The sequence below is a fragment of the Pagrus major genome, chromosome 12, assembly GCF_040436345.1.
Source record: "Pagrus major chromosome 12, Pma_NU_1.0".
Taxonomy (NCBI): domain Eukaryota; kingdom Metazoa; phylum Chordata; class Actinopteri; order Spariformes; family Sparidae; genus Pagrus; species Pagrus major.
Window position 1 is genome coordinate 7,197,354 of NC_133226.1, and position 25,625 is coordinate 7,222,978.

The window sequence follows — 25,625 nt, forward strand, 5'->3', positions numbered from 1 at the left end:
GAGACACAAACGGCCGCTGCGGTGATCGCCCGCACTCCACCCATGACACCGCAACATCCTCCAAAATAATCCGTTCATCCGCGTGAAACCGGTGATTCTCTGTTTGTCTCCCTGACAGCAGCTGAGAGTCACGGTGACAGCAGCTGAGAGGGGACACCGGAGGATGTTGCCGTAGAGACGCGACCGTTGCTAAGGACAGGATGTCGTCATCCCCTCTTCCTAAAGATGAACGGAGGATCTGACCATCACATGCAGGGAGCAATCAAGAGCAAGAGCTACCATTCACTCTTTTATCTGACAGCATAACACGTGTCGGCATTGATCTATTTAAATAATATGCAGCCAGTCCAACACAGAACTCCTAGCTTTAGCTAATGTGCAGCACTTGTTCCTGGTTAGGGCTTTACAGGGATAAAACCCATAATACAACACTGTCATACAGGCAAAGAGACTGACAATAACACACACAAGACAAACAACTGTAAAACTTTGAAATAAACATACAAATCATAAAAGTAGCCCATGCTTAAAGGAGCGCTATGTAGGTTTGGAGAAGAAATTCAAACTCAGAATTTTAATATTTACAATATTAATGAGGTAATGATACAAACTCAGAGATATTTACTTTTCTGTAACTGACTGTGGAGGGGGCGTGGTGCATCGGCTGCAGGAGAGAGGTGTGGGGAGGGCTCAGGAGAGCAGCGCCAGGTGAGAGTGATTGGCACACCGGTTTCCTGTTGAGCTAATCACTCTCTCCTTTAAAACACAGTAGCGTGCTGGACCTGGGGAGAGAGACGAGTGAGCCACACAGGGACGGATGCTCCTGGCGGTCGGCAGCAACGGACGCCTGTGATCGACCCCGAGAGAGCTATTGTGTGGCCCGAGTATTGAAAAATAAAAAGAACATAAAAATCATCACTCCGTGTGTCTGTTCCTGTCGAGAAACCCACAGTGGCATCAGACTACGCCACATTGGCGCCCAACGTGATTCGGCAGGCGAACGCAGAGACGGGGGATGACGGAACCGCAGCAACCAATCATGGCGCTGGCGCAGATGCTGGCAGAAGTAGCGGCCATGAACCGAGACCAGGCCGTGCTCAGCAGGCAGCAGCTGGCAGCACTTCAGGGCCAGGCCGAAAAACAGACCCAGCTGTTAGAGGTGATGGTGAACCGGGCGGGGGCAGCGGCACCGGCCCCCTCGCTCGTTGGGTTGGCACTCCATAAAATGTCGGAGCAGGACGACCCACAGACATTTCTGGGGATGTTTGAGGAGACGGCGAAGGCATGCGGCTGGCCGGAGGCGGAGTGGGCCGTGCGACTGCTTCCCCTTCTGTCGGGGGACGCTCAAACTGCGGCGCTCGGCCTGCCTGCCCCCTCCCGACAGTACGCGAACATAAAGAGGGCCATCCTGGACCGACTGGGATTCTCCCCGGAGGACCATCGCCGCAGGTTTCGGGGAGCCAGGCTCGGACCCGCAGAGCGGCCGTTTGTCTTCGCGCAGCAGCTGAAGGACGCGGCAACGCGATGGCTGCAGCCCGGGGATTCCGCCGGCGAGGTCCGGCTGGTAGACCAGATCGTCCTGGAGCAGTTCACGGAGGGGCTTCCAGCTGCCACCTCGGACTGGGTGCACTGCCACCGCCCGGTGGACCTGACAACGGCCATCACACTGGCGGAGGACCATCTGGCCGTGCTCTCCAGAGCCCGGGCACAGGAGGATCGGCCAGCCGCTCCCGCCCGTCCCACGCCGGCACCCCGGAGAAGACCTGCGCCCGACACACACACACACACGCACACACCCGCTCGACCCTCTCCTCCTCCCCGATCTAATCCCCCTTCCCCTCTTTTTCCTTCCCAGGTTCCAGCCGCTACAGGGGCTGCTCTCAGCCCACAGAGGGTTCCTCAGGCGGCAGGGCAGGAGTGCTGGAGGTGTGGACAGCCCGGACACTTCCGCCGTGAATGCCCACTCATGGAGGTCGGTCAAGTGATTCGGGTTGTCGGCCCTCCAGCACCCTCCCCCGGTCCAGGAGGGACGTACAGCGTTCCGGTAAGGATTCAGGGGGGTACATATCAGGCGATGGTGGACTCGGGCTGCATGCAGTCTATAGTTCGCCAGAGTCTGATTCGACCCGGGGCTCTGATAGAGGCTGGATGGGTGGATATTAGGTGTGTGCATGGGGATATTCACAGATACCCTGTAGTACCAGTGGAAATTCGGTTTAAGGGTAAAAAGCATAGTATAAAGGCTGCGGTTAGCTCCCGCCTAACGCACCCCCTGATTCTGGGTACTGATTGGCCGGGGTTTGATAAGTTAGTGGGGCAGTGTGTGGGGGTGCGCTCACGGCCGACAGGGACATGGGATATGTGCGCTGTGCTCAGCGGTGACGCGAGGTTGTCCGACACTGCAGACGGGGAGGGGGAGCCAGCGGAGCCTTCTCAGGAGGCTCCGCAGGTTCCTGTGTTTGACTCCATGGAAGATTTTCCACTCGAGCAGTCTCGTGATGATACTCTACGCTTTGCCTTCGACCAAGTGATAAAAATTGATGGTCACACGGTGCGCCCTGACACAGCGTTAACATATCCGCACTTTTCTTTACGTAGGGACAGACTTTACAGAGTGAGCCGTGACACTCAGACAGGAGAAATAATGACCCAGTTGTTGGTACCGAAAAGCCGCCGGGAAATGGTCTTCCAGGCGGCTCATTATAACCCGATGGCTGGACATATGGGGTGTGAAAAGACACTGAACCGTGTAATGGCCCGATTCTATTGGCCTGGTATTTGGGCGGACGTGCGCCGCTGGTGTGCGTCTTGTCCCGAATGCCAGTTGGTTAACCAACCGGCCACCCCGAGAGCGCCTTTGCGCCCATTACCACTGATTGAGGTCCCTTTTGACCGTATTGGGATGGACCTCATCGGGCCATTTCACCGGAGTGCACGTGGATATCGCTTTGTGTTAGTTCTTGTGGATTACGCAACACGATATCCAGAGGCAGTGCCGCTGCGCACCATCTCTGCAAAGAGTGTGGCGCAGGCGCTGGTTCAAGTTATCTCCCGAGTCGGGATCCCGAAAGAGATCCTGACTGACCAAGGCACCCAATTTATGTCACGAACACTGAGAGAACTGTACGGATTATTGGGCATCAAGTCAATTCGGACCAGTGTTTACCACCCTCAAACTGACGGCCTCGTTGAGCGCCTGAATAAGACGTTGAAGTCCATGATCCGTAAATTTGTTCACGATGATAGTAGCAATTGGGATAAGTGGCTAGATCCTCTGTTGTTTGCAGTACGCGAGGTACCCCAGGCCTCCACGGGATTTTCTCCCTTTGAACTGCTGTTTGGCAGGAGACCACGCGGGGTTTTGGACCTGGTTAAAGAAAGCTGGGAGGAAGGTCCAAGCCCCAGTAAAAACGAAGTTCAATACGTCCTGGACCTGAGAGCAAAACTCCACACACTAGGACAGTTATCACGTGAGAATTTGCTCCGGGCCCAGGAACGTCAGCAGCGGCTGTACAACAGAGGATCTAGGTTAAGACAATTCTCACCGGGAGATAAAGTGCTTGTATTGCTCCCATCTTCCAACTCCAAATTACTCGCCAAGTGGCAAGGGCCCTTTGTGGTCACACGGCGAGTGGGTGAGGTTGACTATGAGCTTGTGCGATCTGACCGGGGAGGGGCTACACAGATTTATCACCTCAACCTCCTTAAAGCTTGGAGAGAGGCGGAGTCTGTTTCCCTGGTGACGGCAGTGGCAGAGAGAGATGAGTTGGGGCCGGAGGTACCAAAATCGACCAATCCTGCCTCGCTCCTATGTGAAAACCATCTCTCGCCGTCCCAGAGAGCAGACATTGCCAGGTTGCAGCAGCGTTACGCTGATGTGTTCTCCCCCCTGCCAGGACGCACAAGCCTTATTCAACACCACGTGCAGACTCACCCGGGCGTGACAGTGCGTTCACGGCCCTATCGTTTGCCTGAACACAAGAGAAAAGTGGTCCAGGCAGAATTGAAAGCCATGTTGGAGATGGGGGTTATAGAAGAGTCCAACAGTGCCTGGTGTAGCCCCATCGTTCTTGTAACCAAGAAAGATGGGTCTATCCGGTTCTGTGTGGACTATCGCAAGGGGAATGATGTTTCACGGTTTGACGCTTATCCTATGCCCCGGGTCGACGAACTCCTGGACCGCCTGGGCACTGCTCGTTTTTTCACGACGCTGGATTTGACCAAAGGCTACTGGCAGATTCCCTTATCTCCAGAGTCTAAGGAGAAAACGGCCTTCTCCACTCCGTACGGTTTGTACCAATTTGTTACACTTCCATTCGGGTTGTTCGGGGCCCCAGCCACGTTTCAACGCCTCATGGACCGGGTGCTGCGTCCACATGCTGTATATGCTGCCGCCTACCTGGATGACGTCATCATCCATAGTAACACCTGGGCGGAGCATGTGCAGCAGGTGGCCGCGGTGCTCGAGTCACTGAGGCAGGCGGGGCTCACGGCCAACCCGAAGAAGTGTGCAGTTGGACGGAGGGAGGTACGGTATCTGGGGTACCACTTGGGCGGCGGGCAGGTGCGTCCTCAGGTAGATAAGACAGCAGCGATTGCAGCCTGCCCAAGGCCCAAGACCAAAAAAGAGGTGCGGCGGTTTTTGGGGCTGGCCGGCTATTACCGGCGATTTATTCCCAACTTCGCGGAGCTGACCAGCCCCTTGACTGACCTCACCCGAAAGGGTGCCTCAGATCCGGTCCAGTGGACGGAGCAGTGCCAAGTGTCGTTTGAGAGGGTTAAGCAGGCCCTCTGTGGGGAGCCTCTTCTCCACACACCTGACTTCTCTCTCCCTTTTGTCCTGCAGACTGATGCGTCGGGCAGAGGGCTGGGGGCCGTTCTGTCCCAGCAGGTGCGGGGCTTCGACCGCCCAGTGCTGTACATCAGCCGCAAGCTGTCCGAGAGGGAGGCCAGGTACAGCACGGTGGAGAGGGAGTGCCTGGCCATCCGGTGGGCGGTCGATGCTCTGCGGTACTACCTGCTGGGGCGCCCATTCACCCTCTGCTCGGACCACGCTCCCCTCCAGTGGCTCCACCGCATGAAGGATGCCAACGCCCGGATCACCCGGTGGTATCTGGCTCTGCAGCCGTTTAAGTTCACGGTGATCCATAGGCCGGGGGTGCAGATGGCTGTGGCCGACTTCCTTTCCCGCTCTCATGAGGAGGGGGGGGGGGGGAGTGGGTTAGGCCGGACGGCTCCCCGGCCTAAGTCGGGCGGTGGAGGTATGTGGAGGGGGCGTGGTGCATCGGCTGCAGGAGAGAGGTGTGGGGAGGGCTCAGGAGAGCAGCGCCAGGTGAGAGTGATTGGCACACCGGTTTCCTGTTGAGCTAATCACTCTCTCCTTTAAAACACAGTAGCGTGCTGGACCTGGGGAGAGAGACGAGTGAGCCACACAGGGACGGATGCTCCTGGCGGTCGGCAGCAACGGACGCCTGTGATCGACCCCGAGAGAGCTATTGTGTGGCCCGAGTATTGAAAAATAAAAAGAACATAAAAATCATCACTCCGTGTGTCTGTTCCTGTCGAGAAACCCACAGTGGCATCAGACTACGCCACACTGACTAAACAAGCTGTTCTCAGAGAAAAATAAGGTCCCCAGAACCCTGTTTGAAGCTAGAAAGGAGGCAGGGTCCGCCAAATATAAACAAAGTAAAACAGTATGAAGTTGTGTTGTCCTTTAAGGTCAGTTTGTTTACTCAGTTTATTCAGTCATGAAAACAAAGATGAAATCAAACAAAGATGCACGTCTCATGGTGACTGAATGCAGGATGTATCATGGAGTCCTGTTGCCCACCATGGACAAATAATGAAGTTACTATGACCTCATGTGATTGTTACAGACTTAAAGGTTCAGTATGTAAGAATTTGCCACATGTTGATTCATACTCCTAACAAACAGGGGGCAGCATATCACCAGACTAACTGCTAACTGCTGCTGACTGTGTTCATGTTTAGACATCCGTGACTGTAGCTACTGTGAGCTTGTTAGCTCAGTTAGCTGTAAAGCCAGCTGGACTACTTTGGGAGTGTTGGTGTTTACACAGCTAGCTAGCAGAGACGATTTGGACCGCTGCGAGAAAGAGGCTCACAGGACTGAGACTATCTGGTTATCATGCTAACATTCTGTCCCCTTCTACTTCAGTTGTTTGGGAGAATGCTGCAACGCTGTTTTGCTGTGAAGCTCCAGACATTTTTTGTGGACTATGAAACTTCACCTGACTTTCCATCAGCATGGGGGTGTATAGATAATAACTGAATTTTCATTCTTGGGTGAACTTATTCTTTAATTTATATGCCATCAAATTAGCTGGATTTCAGTGGCATAGAACTAAGAAAAATGACAAGTTTTTGAATTTTTTTTTACATGAAGTCAAATACTTTTCTTCAAACTAAACCAACTGATGTAAAGAATGTACATTTATTTTTTTCTTTTCTCAGACTTTGAACAAATGTAGTTTCCCAGTGGACCAATTTACTCTCAAAGTGAAAAAGCACAGTGACACCAGTGTTGCAATGCTCAACTTTAATTCATTTATCATCAGAGATTAATTATATCTTGTAAAGCAGAGTAAAGTTAACCCTCCAGCACATCCAACAGAACACATCCGTCCTACAGTCTTTTTCCAAACAGTTGCGCTACATGTCAACTTCCTGTACAACCTCCTGATCTTCTCTCTAGTTTAATCCGTCTGTCTGTTTGAAGTCATTCTTTTCTTCCTCCTTTCTCGTTAAAGGGGCACTCCACAACTTTCCATAGAGACAGATTAGAGGTGGAGAGATTCTGATAGTCCTAAATGTGAGTGGAGATCTACTCCCACAATGCAACTCGGTAATGTCTTTCGTTAGACCCCCTTCCCTTGTAAAGTCATGTCTATCAAATGGCGACAGCTCAGGCTCTCTGTAATAAATGTGCCTCTGAGGTAAAGCTAAAATATGCAGATAAGGAGTTGTTAAGTGAATTCTTTTCTTCAACTTAACAAAGCTCACTCAGAGAGCCATAGAAGACATTATACAACAGATTTCACAGGCTGAGCGGCACTTTTGTTGAGTAAATGGACTTAAAATCAAAGGGGTGCCCCTTTAAGCCATAAAGAAATGAGTTCTTCTTTAACTAAACAAACACGATTCAGTGTTTCTCTTCGCCTGAAACTGTTGGAACTTCCTTACAGATCCAAAATGGATCATAAAACTCCATTCAACCTTGTCAGCCAGGGGTAATGCCCATCTCGATTTTCATAAAGTTAGACTAATTCCATCCATGTCTTCTTCTTCTCCTTCTGACTTGCTTCTGTCCGTCCACAGGCAGACAGCTGCGACCCTCAAGGGCTCCACCAGATCTGAGGCAGCTGCATCGATTAGGCCTTCATCAGTGTTTCAGTATGTGTGCTGTGCATGTGTTGTGTGTGTGTGTGTGTGTGTGTGTGTCATGTAAGGGCGACACAAACAGTTCTCCTGCTGTGATATCGCCTTAAATTCACAAAGCCACCTTGAGGTGGCACGACCACCCTGCTCCTCCCGCCTCACGCCACCTCCATCTCCCTGACATCTTCGTAGACATCATTGAAGCCGGCTGCCATCGGATGGTTTTGTGTTGATGGAACTGCCACTCGGTCCTGCTGAAGAGAACATGTGATTAATCTTTAACTAGACACAGCAAAGAAAAGATGCTGCTGCTGCTGCTACATTAAAGATAAACTCCACTCCTCATTTAAAAAATCTGTGATTTTCTTTTGTCATCTGCACTGTGGATTGTGGGTAGATATTTGGCCAGTATATTCACTGTATTTGTTGGTTATTTTCATTTTTCATTTTTCATTATTCTTATATGCTCTGCTTTTCTCTCTGTCTACATCAAATAAGATTTACTACCTTTCATTTTTTAAATAGTCTTATTGTTAGGGGCCAGCCTTTGTTGCTGCCTGGTTAATTTAAATCCTAGTTCAGCTTCTTGCCTAGCAAGACAACATCACTGGAACTTTAATATTACTCTTTGGCATGATGGCCCAACGTGCAAACATAAAAAATCAAAGGTGTGATAGCCAGAATTATCCTTTAATACTCATGGCATTAATTTCACAAGATGATTCTTCAGTATTTTTAAAGGTTTGAATGTCAGAATAACTCACTGTGAGGTCTGGTTCATATATGTCATTACTGAAGCCACCACGAGCTGAGGAAGATGATGATGGACTGGTCCCAGACGTGACTTCAGGCCGGGTTCGAAGGTAATAAACCAGCAGGGCGATCAAAGTGCCGACCAGCAGGAGCATCACGATGACGGACGCTGCTATCCCTCCTGCGTTGTCGTGCTTTAGTGAGGCTACGGGGAAGATGGAAAACATTAGTTTTCATTAACCAGAGAGTGTGCTGAAGACATTTTGATTTTGATATGCCATCAACATCAATGAAGATGTAAGTTAAAATACTTGTTCTTTAGCAGCTAACTGTGAAATACAGGATGTGAGAGCATGAACATGCTAACAACATGCTAGCATTACTTGGAAAAAGTAGAGGTGACTGTGCTGCATTACCAGTCTCAAGTACAATTTACAAGATTGCAATATTATTTATATATTGTAGTGAAGTAAATGGAAGCAATTATACAAAATCACTACGCCTGGAGAGAAAAAGTTCCAGCATGCAACTACCTGTAAAAGCGAAATTTGCAGTCTTTACATTTCTGTATTTGTATGGATTCCCCCCTGCTTCCAGCCTTAATGCTAAGCTAAGCTAACCTGCTGCTGGCCATAGCTTCATATTTAATGTCAAGATTGCGATTGAGAGAAGGGAAGAGGGGATAAGAACTGAGCTGGCCCAGCTTGGCTACTTCTGGCTGATATCCAGTCCCAGGAAAATAAAATTGATAAAATAAGACACTGGCTAACTCAGCAACGAGAAAGCAGAGACTGTTTTGCCCACAGGTCTGGCTCCATCACAACATCAAGCTATTGCACTTGACAGGTGGACCGTCTTCAGGGCCGACAGAACACAAGTCTCTGGTTAAACAAGGGAAGGTGACCTCAGAAAAGCTTTACTTAATTCCACCAGTATGTACACATCACCACCAGGAGAAGAAATACCCAGGACCATGTTAAGACATGGCAGCTACAAAGCCCTTATCCAGATTTTGGTCAATCAGAACATATTTTCTGAGAAAGTTGGTAAAAAAACTGAAAAACAAGCTTTGTAGATATGATGTTAGCAGTTAAAAAGTTGAAAAACATGTAAAATCGCTGGCACATCGTACTTAAGACTGGATCTTTGACTTCGCCGGCGCAGTTGATTCCGACAGTATACTCAATGTCATCCAGAGCGACAGCACCTGACGTTCCTTTGATTCCTTCAAACACGATCTGTTGATGACAAAAACAAGACCACAGCTGACATCATCGCCTGGCTTGCATGCAGAACACTACGTAGGCTTGTTAGTTTATACAGTGAGAGTCTGACCTGATATTCCTTAACAGATGTGATGTTGACGTCAAAGCGTCTCCACGGTGCTTCCAGTTCACTCAAAACCACCAGCTGGTTCAGCAGACCTTCAACCAGCATCCACACCTTCAGCTCCGCAGTGTCTGCTGCACACATGAAAAAAAGTGGATTGTGATACAAGATTAACATGTGGCTACAGAAAATGTAATGTATCTGATGAACAAAGCACAGATGATTCAGAACACTGATCCTTACATGAGTACAGCTTGTAGGCCCAGAATTTCAGGCAGGTGCCCTTGGTCGGGGGCAGGTGAGGGCTCAGCAAGTAAGCGCTTTGCATTGCTGCCGTCCGGTTGCTGCTTGGAAGGAACAGGAAGTGACCTAGAGGAAAAGACAAGGAAGTTTACATTTTGTTACATATCAAGGATGAGACACGGACATAGATTAATGATATTTGTGCTTAAAAATGATACAGAGTGTTGTTTCTTCCTGACTGTCAGTGTGCAGATATATTCGATGAGGAGTGAAACACATGACTTGCATGAGCACATGTCGCTTTTTCTACAATATCTACAGTCGAAGTAGCTCAATCCTTGATTATCTTCTATCGGGCTTACCCCTCTCTGTGCCCAGAGTGTGGTCGTGTGGCGGGGTGGAGAAGTGCCTCTCTGCCTCCTGATTGGTCAGCTCCCAGTCCAGTTGGTCCATTTCGAGTCCTTTTTGTCCGTTGTGAGTGTTAGTCCAGCTACACAGTCCTTTCTCCAGTGTGCACTTCGAACCTGAGATATTCAATTTCAATAAACTAATTAATTGGAGGTGTAAGAAATAAAGTATGAAGATATTTTATTAACTCCAGGGTAGTTGCATCTAAACATGGCGGGAAGATACAAAAAATAAAAACAAAAAGACAACAAAGTCGTTGGAATTTCAAAAGAGCGATCAAAACTGAAGCCACAGAGTCCAAGATATTCTGACATTCAGTCTCACATATACTGTAAGTAAAGTTTCCAATATTTGGACAATGCAGCCTACATTTCTCACAAAACAGGGTCTTTCATTAAACCTTCCCTGCCTGGTACATGCCCATGTCTTTCAAAGACTACATCTGTTTTGTCACACAGGCTCTCCTTTTTAAATGAATAGTCTTGATGTCCAGTAAAAACACACATTTAAAGAGCTCGAAAGCTGCAGGATGACCAGCAGAAACCAATGTGGCTGTAATACTGTTAAAGTGACTATAATCTAACTAATATGAGTAAAAACAAAGATGATCTCTCACAGGTGCTGGTCTAAAATGACCTAAAAAAAAAACCCTTTTCACACTAGTCTCAGTCTGTTGTGTGTTTCTCCTTTATTTTGCTGAGGCTGATACAAACCTAGATCTTGACACGGGTGAGCCGAAATAAAGATGTCGTCAATTGCAACGAAAGTGTTTTTGCCTCCGGCTCCGGCCACCTCAAACTCAAGCTGCAGAGCAGAATAAAGCACCACATCAGCTTGGCTTAAAAGACAAACACAATGTCCTACACGTAAAAATTCACTAATGAAAGTACTCTAAAGTTACTGTGTCAAATTCTGCCGGAGAGGGAAAATTTAACATGCTGCTACAGTCTGAGTGTGGATTTTTAAAGGCATTTGAAGACATCTCGGAATTAGACAGCCACCTTTAAATCTACAAAACAGAAGCTGTAAATGGGACAGGAACAAGTATCTAAAAGTCATACTTGAGTAAAGAAAAGACATCATGTTAAAATATTATACTGGTTAAAGTGAAAGTCACGTATAGGAAGAGTACTTGAGTACATACTGTATTCAGTGGGTCAACAGATCTAAACCGATCCATTATATATATTATGTCTTTACTCCGACTCAAGCATGACTTCTGGGTTCATTTCACAACACTGCTGATATACAGTTTATTCATTCATTGTGTTGAAAAGTCTATCATTGATCCTCCACACTGTACCTGCCAGTCCATAAGGCCACTTATGTTGCCGTTGCCATGGCGCCAGATATCTCCCTGTTCCAGACTGTCAGAGAAGATCTTCACCCTCTCTCCCGTCACCGGCTTCATATACACTGTCAGAGAACCTGAAGAAGTACAAACATATCATATATTGTGTCATATTGTGTTTCTTTGGGTTAATAGTTTGTGTGAGTGCAGGTGTGTGCAGGTGTCTTACCAGGATCCTCTCCTCCCATCTGATACCAGAAATGGACGCACTCGGTCGCAGCGGTTCCTTGGCGAAAAGGCGAGGTGAGGGCTGTCGTATCACCAAAATTAAGGATGTTCGCTGCAGTGTTAACCATCATGTAGAAGCCTGAGCAACCAACCGAGCAGCGCAAAAATCACGATTCACAGTCTCACAGTTTTCTTCAACATTTATTAAAATGTGACTTTTCTTTAATGGGATTCTGTCTCACCCAGTTCAGTCTTCAGAGTGTGGTCAGTTTTGGGTCCAGCAGGCGTGGTGGTGTATCCGTTGCGGTACAGCCAGTTAACTTTACCAGAGCTGCTGTAGCCACACTGCTGGCCTTCAAAGGAACACATCCTTGGCACGGTGCACAAATGGTCCGTGAACGCCACATCGTCGATGGCAATGCGCCCGTCAAAACCGGAGCGAACCGCTTCAAACATCAGCTGGTAGTAGGTCAAAAGTCAGAAAGGGTGAGTTGGACAAGACAGAAGATAATGTTGATCAATCATTCTGGCATTATCTCTTTATCCATCTGGTTTTCAATAACTGGAACACAAAAACCCAATTTAACCCTCTTTTACTCCATCTTCCCTCCTTTTGTCATAATTTTTTTAATGAATAATGAATTTTGAGACATTGTGTAGTAATTTCAGGCTGACTGCTGTTATTCCATACCTGGAAGTTTGTGAGCTGGTGTGGCACTGGGCAGTGTGCTTCATGCCACATGTTGCCATGAGCTCCACTGCGGGTCCAGAGGACACTCTCAGAACCATCCTTATGTAACAGCTTCACATTCAGAACACCTGGACGGGATCAGTGGGTGAGGATGGACCAGCAGCAGTGAGAGGGCAAAGAAATGATTCAATTTTCTCATTATTTCAAGCCTCTATCAGGTAAGAAGCTAATATTTCATTTCATTTTCAGACAGTTACTCAATAAAAAACACTTACAACAGACAGAATATGACTATTATATTATTATTTATATTATTATATTTTTTCCCCTTAAAACACACATAAAGAAACTTCATTATCTTTATCTCACTCTCTACTGCTTTCCACTCAGTCTCATCCTCACCTGTGTTTGGCCCATAGATTTTGAAGAAGAAGGTCAGGCATTGATATGAAGAAGGTGCCTGTGTGAATGAAATTAAGCGCCCGAACGCACCGCGCAGAGAAGGACTCCACATGTCCACAGCGAGGCTTCTGCCTAGACATCAACATAAGGGTGAGGGGGTATGAGTGATGCAATTAATTAAGACTTGAGGTTTTTGTTGGTTCGATTGTTACATTTTCTCAAAAAACTGTGAACAATATCAATATAAATACTCTTTATATTAAACTATGAGCATATGAGTAAAATATTACTCTTAAATGAATACATGGAATGATATAAATATCCTCTTATGGATTCTCTACTCGATATGAAAAGTGCAAAACTTGATGTTACATGCTTGCGGAAGGCTAAAGAAAGGTAGAGTCAATGTTTTTTTTGTATGTTTTTGTTTTAAATGAGCTTACCTATCCCGATGGTGTGGTCCATCCCACTGAGCATTGCCCAGTCAAAGTTATCACTGTTGTCCTGATACCATCCACACATTCCATCTTCAAAGTTGCATGAGAGGGCTGGCAAAAAAATAAATAAATCAAAGCATTGAGACATTTAAAAAAACTATAAACTGTCTCAATATTGTGCGTAAATTGTAACAAGTGATTAGAGTTACCTGTTGCAGAGGATGGGAAATATTCAGCATGACAGCTGGCGAAGCGGACGTTTCTCACTTTGATCTTTGTGCATGGACAGATTTTCACCCGACGAGCTTCAAACACCAGCTGGTAGAGATAAAATTAGGAAAACAAAAGAGCCTCATGAGTGAAAAGACTTTCACTGAACTCATCAAATTTTGGGGAATGACTCGATTTTGGAGCCAGCCTCATGTGGCCATTTGAGGAACTGCAGTTTTGGGCAACTCTAGTTAACCTGCTTTTTGTACCAAAGTTTGACTTCCTGTTTAATTTTTCGGCTCATATCTGTGACTCAACTGTCATCATCAAAGCAGAAATGTCACTACAACATAACATTAAAAAAATGATTGGTTATTTGGCTGAAAGAAAAAAAAGCTAATTTTGCCACAGATAATTCCAAAAATTGAATTTTTCATCATCAGTGCAAACATTTCAATTGTAAAAATTGTAAACATATCAGACCTGGAAGCGATGTTTTCTGGCTCCAATATTCAAGTTGGCTTCCTGCCACGACTCTTCGTCTGTTCCCGTCTTCCCACTGAACTCCCACAGTTTAGGCTGTACTCCTAGCATGCTGTCAATCACCCTGATGGAGAGCTCACCTGCAGCACAGACGCGTGCACAGAGTCATGTTAAAAGATCTAAGGTCCAGGGAAAAAGTAAGAAGTCAAAGTAAACTTAGTTACCAATGTGTCCTGGATTCCCAGTTAGTGCAAAATCAAAACTCAGGGTGCAGGCTGGACCGGAGGGGCCCAGGAGGGGGGTCCGTGTCAGGGCCTCAGTCAGCTGCTGGCCTGGCGCCACATCTACAGACAGGTACTCCTCTAATAAATACAAAAGAAATATTGTGTTATTTTTTTTAATCATTGAAGATTAGTGAATCCAGTAATGGGTCGTTATCAATAGCTGACAGAGCTTTTTTGTACCTTTGGATGTGGAATTTTCGAAGAGCACCCAGCCTTGATTCCCAATACTGGTGTCAGTCCAGCCGGAGCTGCCCCCAGTGTACGAGAAATCCCCTGCAGGACAGATTCATGGAGACTTCTCACTCATAATAAGACAGAAACTGAGACAGGTTTTGGTATTCAAAAACAAACCTAAAATTAAAATAATGTCTGACCCATGCATATTGATTTAAAAGTAATAGACAGATAATCTACCTGCTTTATTCCCTTTTTATTGCAGGTATCAAAATGACACAAAATAGCACATTAAAACAAACTAAATAAAAAACAAACAGAGGACTTATTGCTTTCAAATAGAAACATAGAACCTCCAGTTTTTTTCTGGGTATGAGATGGACAATATTGTTTGTTACAGTTACAAAAATAATTAATATGAGTATTTTCTGATCTACCACCTGTTTGGTTGAGTTAACACAACTTAAACTACTTGGCTAAGTTTAGGAGAATCATTAACTTTTGGTAAGAGATCTCTGTGGTATTCAGTCAAACACTTTGGGTGCAGAATCATCCAACCTGATCTCCTCAGTCTCCTCAGAGACTATCACTCTACTTCCTCCTTCACTTCTCAGAAACAATGCTAGCTTAGCGTAGCTTCAATCAGGAAGACCATCTTTATGCTGCTCATCACTGACATTTGTCTCTCTCCTCTATCTCCTTCTATCTCGCGTCTGTCATTATCAGCTGACTATGGGTGTTTACTCTTTCAGTCTGTTCTCCTATCTGTTGCTTTCAGTGCAAATCATCATGACCCTTCTCCACCCTATTCTCTTCCAGCGCTTGAGTCCGAGCTCATCAGAAGCCCACTCCTTCTCAACCCTTCAATTCAGATCTCGGCATTTCTCTTCATCCAGTCACCTGCACCACCCTCACCACTGGTTAGACTCCATCGGGAGTATGACGATGTTATGATGGGATCTTTATTGTGCACGTCAGTACTTAAGAAGTCTCCTGATTGAAATGGCCTTAAGACATGGTGTGTCAAGGAAAAAAAGTTGTGTTTTTATGTCTAACCAAAAGATTTTCTGTAGATGTTCCTGGTGTGGACAGTCTGCTCCTCCTTGGGTTGATATTTTTACGCCCACAGGCTCATAAAACCCATTTTAAAAAAACCCCTGCTTTTTCTTAAAGACTCCCAAAGAGTCAACATTTTTGAAATATAAGGTTTTCACCTGATTTGCTTATTTAGGTCGCCCCCTGGTGGCCCCCCAAGGCCTGGTGCAGCCTCATTATGCTTCTGCTGACTCTTATAAAGAACTCAACTCCTTTTAGTTCTTTAAACCTTTGCAGACTTGTTGATGAGTTTAAACTGAGGAAATAGGAGACTCACCGCATTTGGCTTCATCCTCTTCACCTGGACAGTCACCATGAAAATCACACATCTTGTCCGATTCAGTACACGGCTCTTTAGGATGGTCAGGGAATGCTGCCCAGGTATCATTCACTGTTCAAGAAGAAAATGTGAGATTGCAGATTTATCACCCCACAGAAGGCATTTACTCTCATTCTCTGCAGATGTGATGTCATGTGTTAAAAGACCGCTTAAAGGATTACCAGGTGATAAGCTGCATTCAGGAGACAACACGATGCTGTCGATGGCGATACCTCCATATGCGAAGTCCCTGATTGCTGCCATTATTACAATCTATGATGATGGAAAATTCAACAGAAGAAGGAAAAAAAAGGGTGAATTTGTGACAGCAGGACAATTTCATCCAAACACAAAAAGCTGTAGATCATTCATTTACTAAGTGCTGTGCAACCCTACTATTTGATTTATTTAATATATATCTAAAATGTAAAGGAATCTAGTTCTTGTGGTGATCAGGATTTTGTCATTGGAGTCAAAAATTGTCGGCTCTCAATCCTCATCCTTTCTTTTAAACACTCAGTATGCTATTTCTGCCACTAGGTTGTCTCTCAGTTAAAACAATCAAAACCAAAGACATAGTTTGATGATGAAATCTATCTGATGTGACTCAGGCAGAAATCAGGTTTACAGACAAGGTAATGTTTTAAAGTTTTATGCTACACGAGAACATGTTTGCGACATCCTTCATTACTCTCTGACATATCCTCTGATGTTTGAAGTTATTACATAACATTTATTCAAGTAAAATTATGGATTTAACTGGGTTTGAACATATAAACCCATTATGTACAGTAATTTCACAACTCAACAAAATATATTTTAAAAAAAGTCTAGTTGTTTTTAACCATTTTAATGAGTAAAATGTTCAATATTGTATTTTCAAAATATCAAATAAATATTATATATATATATATATATATATATATATATATATGTATATATATATATATATATATATATATATATATATATATATATATATATATATATATATATATATATATATATATATACGTATATTATTATTATTATCTTATTATTATTCTATGCACCTGTCTGCATGTAAGCAGGTGTGCACGGATCACTTTCTATGTTTATTTTAAAAAGTGAATATTGGCTGATATATCCTCATCAGACTGAACTGTCAAATATTCAATATCAGTGCTGAACTTAAAAATCCGGTGTCGGGCTCTACTCACAGATTCTTGTGACAATTGTAATCCGTCTGTGTACATTAAGTCCACATTTACATTGTGAGAAAATGAATATAAATAAATATTTTTTTGTTACCATGTCAGATCATTTTGCTGTGACTCATCTTTATTTATGAATCTTCAGTATGAATATCTCAGTTTTACAGATTTCCAAGGCTACACTGTTCCTATGGCTACAAACTCAGGTGAGGTACTCACTTGGAAAGTGGCGTTGGTGACGATCTCCACCTCGGCCTTCACCCAAACATCACCTAGAGCTCCGGCTCTCTCCCACACAGGGTAGATCTTTTGATCTGCCACCAGCACCGTCAGACCGCCGGACCTCGGCCCAAACTGGTGAGTGTACATCACCATCTAGACACAAACATTCGGTTCAAATTATCTTTAGAAATATCTTTGAACATCATCAATCAAAAAAATTAAACATGAACTGATATTCAATGGAGCCTTTTTTCCTTTAATTTCCTCCATTGTTATTTCATTTTATTTCACTTTTTTTCAGTTAAGTCTAACAATTAGTAAATTACTGTTAAAACAAAGCGTAAGAGTAAATTAAAAGCCTCTCTGATAGAAGAAGAAATCAGCTTGAAACTCACCTTGCATGGGTGTGTACTGTTGGTGGGTTCAAGGCGGGGACTTTGGAAAGCAGCCCAGTCCATTTTGAGACCACCATCAGGCACAGTGACATACAGGAAGTGACCTGCAATAATGTATCTATTATTATTATTTATGTATGTTGTTATGCTAAAAACAAAGTTACTTAAAATTCTTAAGAGAGTGTGGGGACTCCGATTGGACCATCCCCTCTGTTGAAATTGAAGAACCCACAGACTGAGAACAACGTTATGATTTCCAAAATGATAAAAACATAAGGGTACAGGAATTGTTATACCTGTCGCACTGTTGTTGGAATGATCCCTGCCTGGTCCTTTCAGAGGATCCGTGATGGAGAGGCTCTGCTGGTTCGTCCTGAACCATTTCAGATTGGAGATTGAAGACAGATCCCAGTCACACAGGCCCTCCTCAAAGTCACAGAGCCTGAAGTCTCCTGGAGACACAATAAAATAAATTACAGATAGAACGGATAGAACATCTGATCAATTTTGTGGGGAATTTTGCAAAAGGTCTACTTCACATGAATAGTCCAGAATACATCATAGAGTAAGACAGAGTCATGTGAAGGAATTTTAAGGCAGTCGTCAGCAGAGAAAGGACAGAATTGTGTGTTTGCTGAAACAATTCCTGTGTAAGCTTTCCTGAGGAATCATCTCTTGTGATTGTGTATGTGACGACTTCTCTCTGAGAGGCAGTACGTGGCAGAGGTGGCTGACAGGCTGTTCACATCCCACCCCACACCAACACTCACCACTGGGCTCTTTTAAACTACTTATTTGACATTTTGGGAAATAAGCTAATTTGCTTTCTTGCTCAGAGTTAGATGAGGAGATCAATACCACTCATATGTCTCCTAAAGCAGGTGGAAACAGCTGGCCTGGCTCTGTCCAAAAGACATGCTAAATCCATACCAAAAACGAAATGCAAAAACATGTTATGGTTCTATTCAGCGACTATCAAGCAGGGGAGACTCCAGGAAGTCACTGCAACCGGCTAAGAAACAGAACACTTTACGCTCCTCCTTAAACTAACTATTCCTTTAATTATGACCACAATTTTTTTCTATCAATCAAGTTTAGTTGCATAACCTTCACCACAGAGGTGGCAGATCAGGAAACAGTGAAACACAAACACTTTGATGAAAAATAATTCAATCAAAGGTGCGTTCGCAGAGCTTCCATCCGCATCTCCCTGTCTTCCTCAGTGGATAGAGTTGGCTCGGTTATCATGGAGATTGTTTAGCTGTGACATGACCTAAGAATGGGTCTGTGGTCACGTGATAACATTGAGGAAGACCGTAAGATGTGAGTCAAAGCTCCAGAAAAAGCACATGGGTCATTTTGGAAGGCACTGACCAACAACCTATTTCGCCATTTACAGGTAACAAAACACAGAAAAGCGTATATGTTATGATTAGGATATAATAATGTGAAACTAAGAATCTCTGTGTTTTCATTTCTTTAGAATGAGCCTTTTATATCTACAGCTGTGTTTCTACAGCAGCCCAAAACAGACAAACTAAATACTGGCTCTAGAAAAGGCCTTTAGCGTTTTTTGCATTTTTAATGTAGGGTGAAATGAGGTGTGTTTAGTTGGTTGCAATCCACAAATCCTACACACGGGACCTTTAATTTTGTTTTCAATCACTCAAATCACAAAAAAGACCCCACATTGTCTTTGTCATGTGTCTTTGTTCATTGTCATGGTCTTATTGAGCTATGCTGATACTTTTAAGTGCCACATTTTTAAGACATCCAGCTGAAGAAAAACTTGAGAAATTACATTTGAAAAAATTAACAGCAACGTCTCTTGCTGTAAAAAATATTCTGGTTTCTATGGTAACCCCTGTCAACAGTTTTCATAGGGACTATATCTTCATTAGAAGTGAGGTCTGTCAATATGACATCATGTAAGAAAGAACATATGCTGTTTTTTTGTGTCAGTCAGATGAATTCTCACCACAGCCCAGCTCATCAGTCCCATCACCACAGTCGTCGGTGCCGTCACAGACCTGCCGCTGATCCACGCAGCCCTCACGGGCACACTCTATCATGTTTGTTGGACACTCTGGACCAGGCAGTGGTACTGATAACAAGAGAAAAACAACAAAACCTATTAAAGTGATTCATTGATAGTCATTTATTGTGATTAATTGCGTGTGGGACACAAGTCTCCATGGGAAGGCTGTATATTAATCAGATGACTTTGACGGACTCACAGGGCAGAGCACAGTCCAGAAACTCCAGCTGGTCCACCGCCACATCTCCTTTCCCCCCCTGGGAGCGCTGCGAGTGAAGACGGATTTGGAATGGTCCGGGAATACGGCCCAGGTAGATGGTCGCCTCCCTCCAGCCACGTACACTGGTGGCCTCGGGACGCCACACTACGGCTTCTCGAGCGTCCTGGTGATGGACAGACGCCCACAAGGGTGTGGTGCCCAGGCCTGCGTGACCTACAGGTTACATTACAAATACTTTATTAGTACCGCAGCTGCAGGGGAAATTAAATCTTATTACTGTGTACACGACAATACAAACATCTAATAATTATGATTATGTTTACAGTAGATACAGCTGTCAAATCAACTCAATCAGAGTTATGAGAAACAATTGCATAACAGATTACAAACAACAAATAAAAACATACTAATAGAAGTAGTAAAAGTAGTACAAAATGACATGAAGCCCTGTCTTTAACACTGTGGGCAGATTGAATGTATGAGCTGTAGTCAGTACTGCTCGTTACCTGAGTCCCACAGAAAATATCTGAGACGAAGGCGGCAGGTTGGCGAAGACTGCTGCATATTTGGAGAGGTTAAAACTGCTCTGCTGACAGAGTCCGTGTTCACTGCAGTCACACCCATGAACCAACCTGTGTGAAGGGACATATTCAAAGTTTAGTGCAGGGTACTGTTGTTATCCTGCTCATTATTAGACTCAATTGCCATTTTTGTTACCGAACAATAACAGAGCTAGTTTTATCCAAAGCACCCTATCATTATTACTACAGAGGATATGAAACATTTTAAAGCTGCACTTATAGATCACATGATTACCTGGACTGTGACAGGAGTGGCTTATAGTGACCAGGGTGGAAGTGACGAATTATAGCTACTCAAATTACTGTAATTCAGTCTTTTTTTGGGATACTTGTCCTTTTATGAATATTTTTTTCAAGTTTATAATTTTACTCCAACTTTATATATTACTAGTATATATAATACAGCCTAAAATCATAATTGAGTACAATTTAAATTAATATCTAAACCTCTCGTTTGCATTTTTGTAGGCAATGACTTCAGATTCGGAGAGACAGAAACCCTCTGATTGACTGTCAGCTGTTTATAATGCATTAAACATCAACAGTTAAAGAGTAACTAATACTCTGAGTAATGTTTGAGAAAAATACTTTGTACTTTTACTCAAGTATTATTTTATCACCAGTAGTTTTACTTGTAATTGAGTAATATTTCAGTAATGTAAATGTACTCGGACTTGACGACAGATTTTCAGTACTCTTTCCAATACTGATAGTGACAGGGCCACAGAATGATCTCCAACTTTGCAGCTCTATCAGCATCTTTAGGCTCATAGTTTTGGTGCTCTATCTGCCATGCACCAAAAGGTAAACATATAGTATGTCGGTGTTGTGTCTACAGTTTGTTTCCGCTGAAAAAAGATCACATACAAAAGAAGGAAAAAATCACATAAAACCCTAAAAACCGTAATACTTAAAACTACATTAACTGATTTTTTATTTTTTTGCCACTTTGGGCAGCGGAGATAAGCGGTAAACACAACACTGAATTGGTAAACTTCTTAGCATACAACATGTAGCAGTGACAAAGCAACATCAGCATTCTTTAGGAGCTTTGTTTCTGTCCAATATTCATTCTCCCTTTAGCTCTTTTTTTGTCTTCACCACCCCCTGATGAAAATGTGTGGCTCCTTAGCTGCTAAAAGTTTCACAGTTCACCAGCTAGTCGCCAACTTTGTCCTTCTGCCATTTTGTGCAGAACAGGTAAAGCACGGTGGGTTTTTAGAGCTTTTTTCGCACAGAACGACTCTGTAAGAGTGAATCACAGACATATAACTAAATAACTTGTCTACAGAAGTCCTATTTGCACCTCATAATACAGTCTGAGACCCTTTGCTTATTGTGCTGATGTACTCTACTAGTATAAATTAGATACTGTATAAATATATTTAAAGGTGCTTGATACTTCAAATGACAAAAAGACAAAACAAAATAAAGGGATAAGTGACTGTGTATTCAAGTGTACCTGTAGCTGTCCCGGTGGTGTAGTCAGAGGACGGCCCGCTGTCGGGCAGAGTGTCCCCTCTTTGAAATCTAACCCATCCGTACACTGGTGCATTGATGGACTGGTCAGTCCATCCACACATTGCATCCTCAAAGTCACACTCAAACTCTTTCCCATTGTGGCCTTGAGAGATGTCACAGAAATAACAGTTAACTTTTGAATACACATCAAATGCAAATAATGTTAAAAGACAGAGAATTCAGAGCAGGGTCTTAGCATCCGAAGCCATATTCAAAGAACACGTTTAAACTTACCACAGTCACTCTCATCGCTGCAGTCAGAACAGTCACACACAAAGTCACATCTCACACCAGGACTCTGACATGGATGAGCCAGAGAACCAGCCACTGTGTAACAAGAAAAAACATCAAAGTCACCTCAAACTGTTTTCTGAAATACTTGCATCCAAATATTAGCCAATGTCCATTTCTTCAAGTAACTGATTTCAGAAAAAGTTCTTTAGCCCTTTAGAAATAATATTTGATACATTTTATAAACCTAAAAATATGAAAAAATGTGTAAAACATACATAAATATCTCCAAGGAGGTTTACAGAATTCAATCAAAAAAGGGGCAGCTGTAGCTCAGTGGGTAGAGCAGGTGACCAGTGACCAGAAGGTTGCGCAGTTGGCACCTTGTGTGGCAGCCTCTGCCGTCAGAGGGCCCTGCGATGAGCTGGCGACTCGTCCAGGGATATACCCTGGCCTCCGCCCTATGAGAACTGGATTTGGCCCCAGTAACCCCCGCAATCCCCTGAAAGGGGGGATAAAGCGGTAACATCTCCGCGACCCTCACGGAAAAAGCGGTCAAGATAATGAACTGAACTGAACTGAACAATCAAAAAACATTACAATCCAGTGAAGTGGATAAACCTTCCACAAATTAATACATTAAACTTTTTGCTGTATCTTCACTCAAGGTCCACATGTTCTGAAGCTGTTGACCGTGTCACACAGTCTTCATTCAGCCTCACTTTCCATTATTCTGAGCACTTTGAGGACTTTTTCATCCACATTTGTGCTTCATTGGATCTCTAATAGCTCAGGGCTAGTCTCTGAACAGTGCATATTAAAATTGCAATAAAAACTAAACAAACACATCAAATGATGATGACTGAGTGATAAAGCCGAAAGATCCAGAACATGAAACGTTAGAATGAACTCATTAAATTAAACGTTTAAGCCAACATGCAGGCGTAAGTCCTAAAAGTGCTCAGAATAACAGATAAAACATCTTCAGCGCCACGGTGACTTAATAATATTCTACCTGCTGATAAAGTTTGTGTGACACAGTCAAAAACTCCAGAACAAGAACAAGTGGACTTTGAGTGGATACTGCTTTGTGAAATTCAGCTCCACTTGTGAAAAGTAAAGGGTAACTCCAGCTGTCAGATAAATGTAATACAAGCACAGAGAGTGTGTGTTCCTCTGAAATGAAGTAGAAGAAAAGTGGGCCTATAGCTTCCCTAATGGAAATACCTGAGATATCAGAACAGCACAAGTACATTAAGATAATTACTTTCCATCTTTGCTTCTGTTTGAAGGCTGTATCAAATCTCACATATGACTCCAACTGTCTTATCAGGACTCATTACTGTCAAAGATTTATTATACAACTAATGCCAACAGGCTCAAAGGCCAGAGGGAAGTAATCAGGTTAACGCCAGCAAAATGCCATCCGTTCATCCAAAGGTCTCTGATTAAGACACAACACAGGAACATGCACACTGCACGTTTCACAGTGTTATCACACAAAGAGCATGTCGTTACAGCACTGACATAACAGTCTGATAACTCTAGGACACTGAGGTCAGCTGACATTAATGAAATAAATGAGAACATTTTTAAATTGTTTCAGTTGTTTCTTTCTAATGTGATTGAAAAGTGAACGTGAGGACAGAATTCAGACTCAGCAGCAAAACTAGACAAACAGCTTTGTTATTAGATGAAGAATTTTAATATTTAATTTATTTATTATGATTATTGGGTAACACATTTATATTAACCATCATCAATAAATGGTTGATTCATAGCTACTCAAACTTAATAGTTAATATTTATTTCACTGTTAAGAAACTGCTTTACAAACCATTTGTTAAGCAATTGTTTATTGATTTTATAATACTTTGTAAATGGTTAATAAATACTGTGTGGTTCATCTATAAACATTACTTGGATGGCCATTATAAAGCTGCAACTGTTGTTTTTAAACCTTCACAACTGCTTTATAAATGTCTTATAAAGCATTTCATTGTCTGCCAATAACTGTTAACTAAAGTTTGATTAACTATCAATTTACCATTTGTTAATGATGGTTATTATAAAGTGATACCGCTTAATGTCTCAGTGATGTCTTTGTAATTTTTTAACATGTATATGGCAATCGTGACAAATCATTTTTTAAATGTTGTTTTCTTTCCTTGTAAAACAAAAAAAAAAAGATCATTGAATGAAAACAATCTAAAATTTAACTTGTGCATTATTGCAATAAAGTGTCAAGTATACTGTATATACTATATAAAAGGTGGATGGTTACACTTGAGAGAAAATGTAACTGGTTTTGTCATTTGTTTGGTAAAGAAGTAAAAACTATTCATCTTTATTTCATAAAAGTAGAAATGAACATTGAATGAACCCAGTATCACGGCAGTTCATCAGATACTGAGCATGAATGGGCATGAACTGTAGACTTTTATCATGACACTCAACACGAGTTTTAAATGTAAAGACAAAATTCCTTATGAAAATATCTTTCCAAAGTGCTTTTCTCGCCTAAACCTGACCACAGACTGGATCTGAACCCTGGATTCTGGTGTGACAGTTCTGGACTTTGTATGCTCAGCATCTACTGCGACCAGCTCCCTGCAACTCTAGTGTGGTTCATACATGTGCTGTTTGAGTCAGTCAGAGAAACGTGGTGCAGGCACAAAGACAGTTGTTCTGAGAGTTACAAAAACAATATAAAAGTCATGTTCATGGTACATGAATTTTGTAGATTATATTTCGTGACCATTTGACAAACTGCTGTGATAGTATGTTATGCAAGAACTCATTGTGTCTCCAAAGTGAATCATGATTACTGCAACATAACTGGGGTTAAAGTTGACACATTTAGTCAAATGTATATATACTACATGTATTCTATTGAATCTATTCAAAAAGAGACAAAAGACTCGACCCCAGTGTCCTGACCAGTGTCTGCAGACATGTGTTTGAGAGACTGAAGACAACAGGTGACACTTATCACCATCAACAGAGAAAAACTATTGCTTGAGCATAAATGTTCATTTTTGACCTCAGAAACTGTAGGTTTAATAGTTTAGTTTCAGCATTAGTGTTTTTAATTGGTTGAAAGTTTTCTGAAAAAAAAAAAAAAAAATTGAGTGGACCTCAAGATTTGTCCAACTTTAAAGGCTCGTTAGACGCTTACTTAACAGTTGTGTACTTCATATTTCTCTTTATGAATGAATCAATACAATAAGCTACATTTAGTCTGTCCAGCAGCAGGATTATTTCTTCACACTAAAAAGTCACAGAGTTTGAACGGAGTATGGCTGAGTGTGCTCTTACCAAACTGCAGAATCACCAGCAGCACGAGGGCTGAGCTCCTCAACTGCAACGTCTTCATTTCTCCTCTTCCACCTGCTCAGTCTGAAGGTCTGAACACAATCTGGACAGTCTTCGCTAGTTGACTCTGACCTCTTCTCCGTTTCTCAGAGATAACACCT

General features: G+C 43.3%; 2 protein-coding genes across 2 annotated transcripts; one reads left to right on the top strand and one right to left on the bottom strand.

The window, feature by feature from the left end:
- The first annotated feature begins 690 nt into the window (after window positions 1-690).
- On the top strand, window positions 691-5,560 carry LOC141006115 (uncharacterized). The gene is made up of 2 exons (XM_073478236.1): window positions 691-2,044; window positions 5,394-5,560. The coding sequence occupies exons 1-2, from the start codon at window positions 1,016-1,018 to the stop codon at window positions 5,394-5,396; spliced, it is 1,032 nt and encodes a 343-aa protein (XP_073334337.1). The 5' UTR covers window positions 691-1,015; the 3' UTR covers window positions 5,397-5,560.
- Window positions 5,561-7,559: 1,999 nt separating this feature from the next.
- Window positions 7,560-25,525, bottom strand: mamdc4 (MAM domain containing 4). Its single transcript, XM_073478369.1, has 28 exons — window positions 25,468-25,525; window positions 22,153-22,245; window positions 21,860-22,021; window positions 20,323-20,448; window positions 19,796-20,029; window positions 19,537-19,662; window positions 17,855-18,010; window positions 17,559-17,662; window positions 17,161-17,316; window positions 15,931-16,021; window positions 15,707-15,820; window positions 14,341-14,433; window positions 14,101-14,238; window positions 13,877-14,016; window positions 13,393-13,501; window positions 13,190-13,294; window positions 12,747-12,878; window positions 12,345-12,472; window positions 11,896-12,112; window positions 11,655-11,792; window positions 11,438-11,562; window positions 10,848-10,938; window positions 10,089-10,250; window positions 9,727-9,852; window positions 9,490-9,617; window positions 9,287-9,392; window positions 8,166-8,359; window positions 7,560-7,652 (listed from the first exon to the last, which is right to left on the bottom strand). The coding sequence occupies exons 1-28, from the start codon at window positions 25,523-25,525 to the stop codon at window positions 7,560-7,562; spliced, it is 3,645 nt and encodes a 1,214-aa protein (XP_073334470.1).
- Window positions 25,526-25,625: the final 100 nt, after the last annotated feature.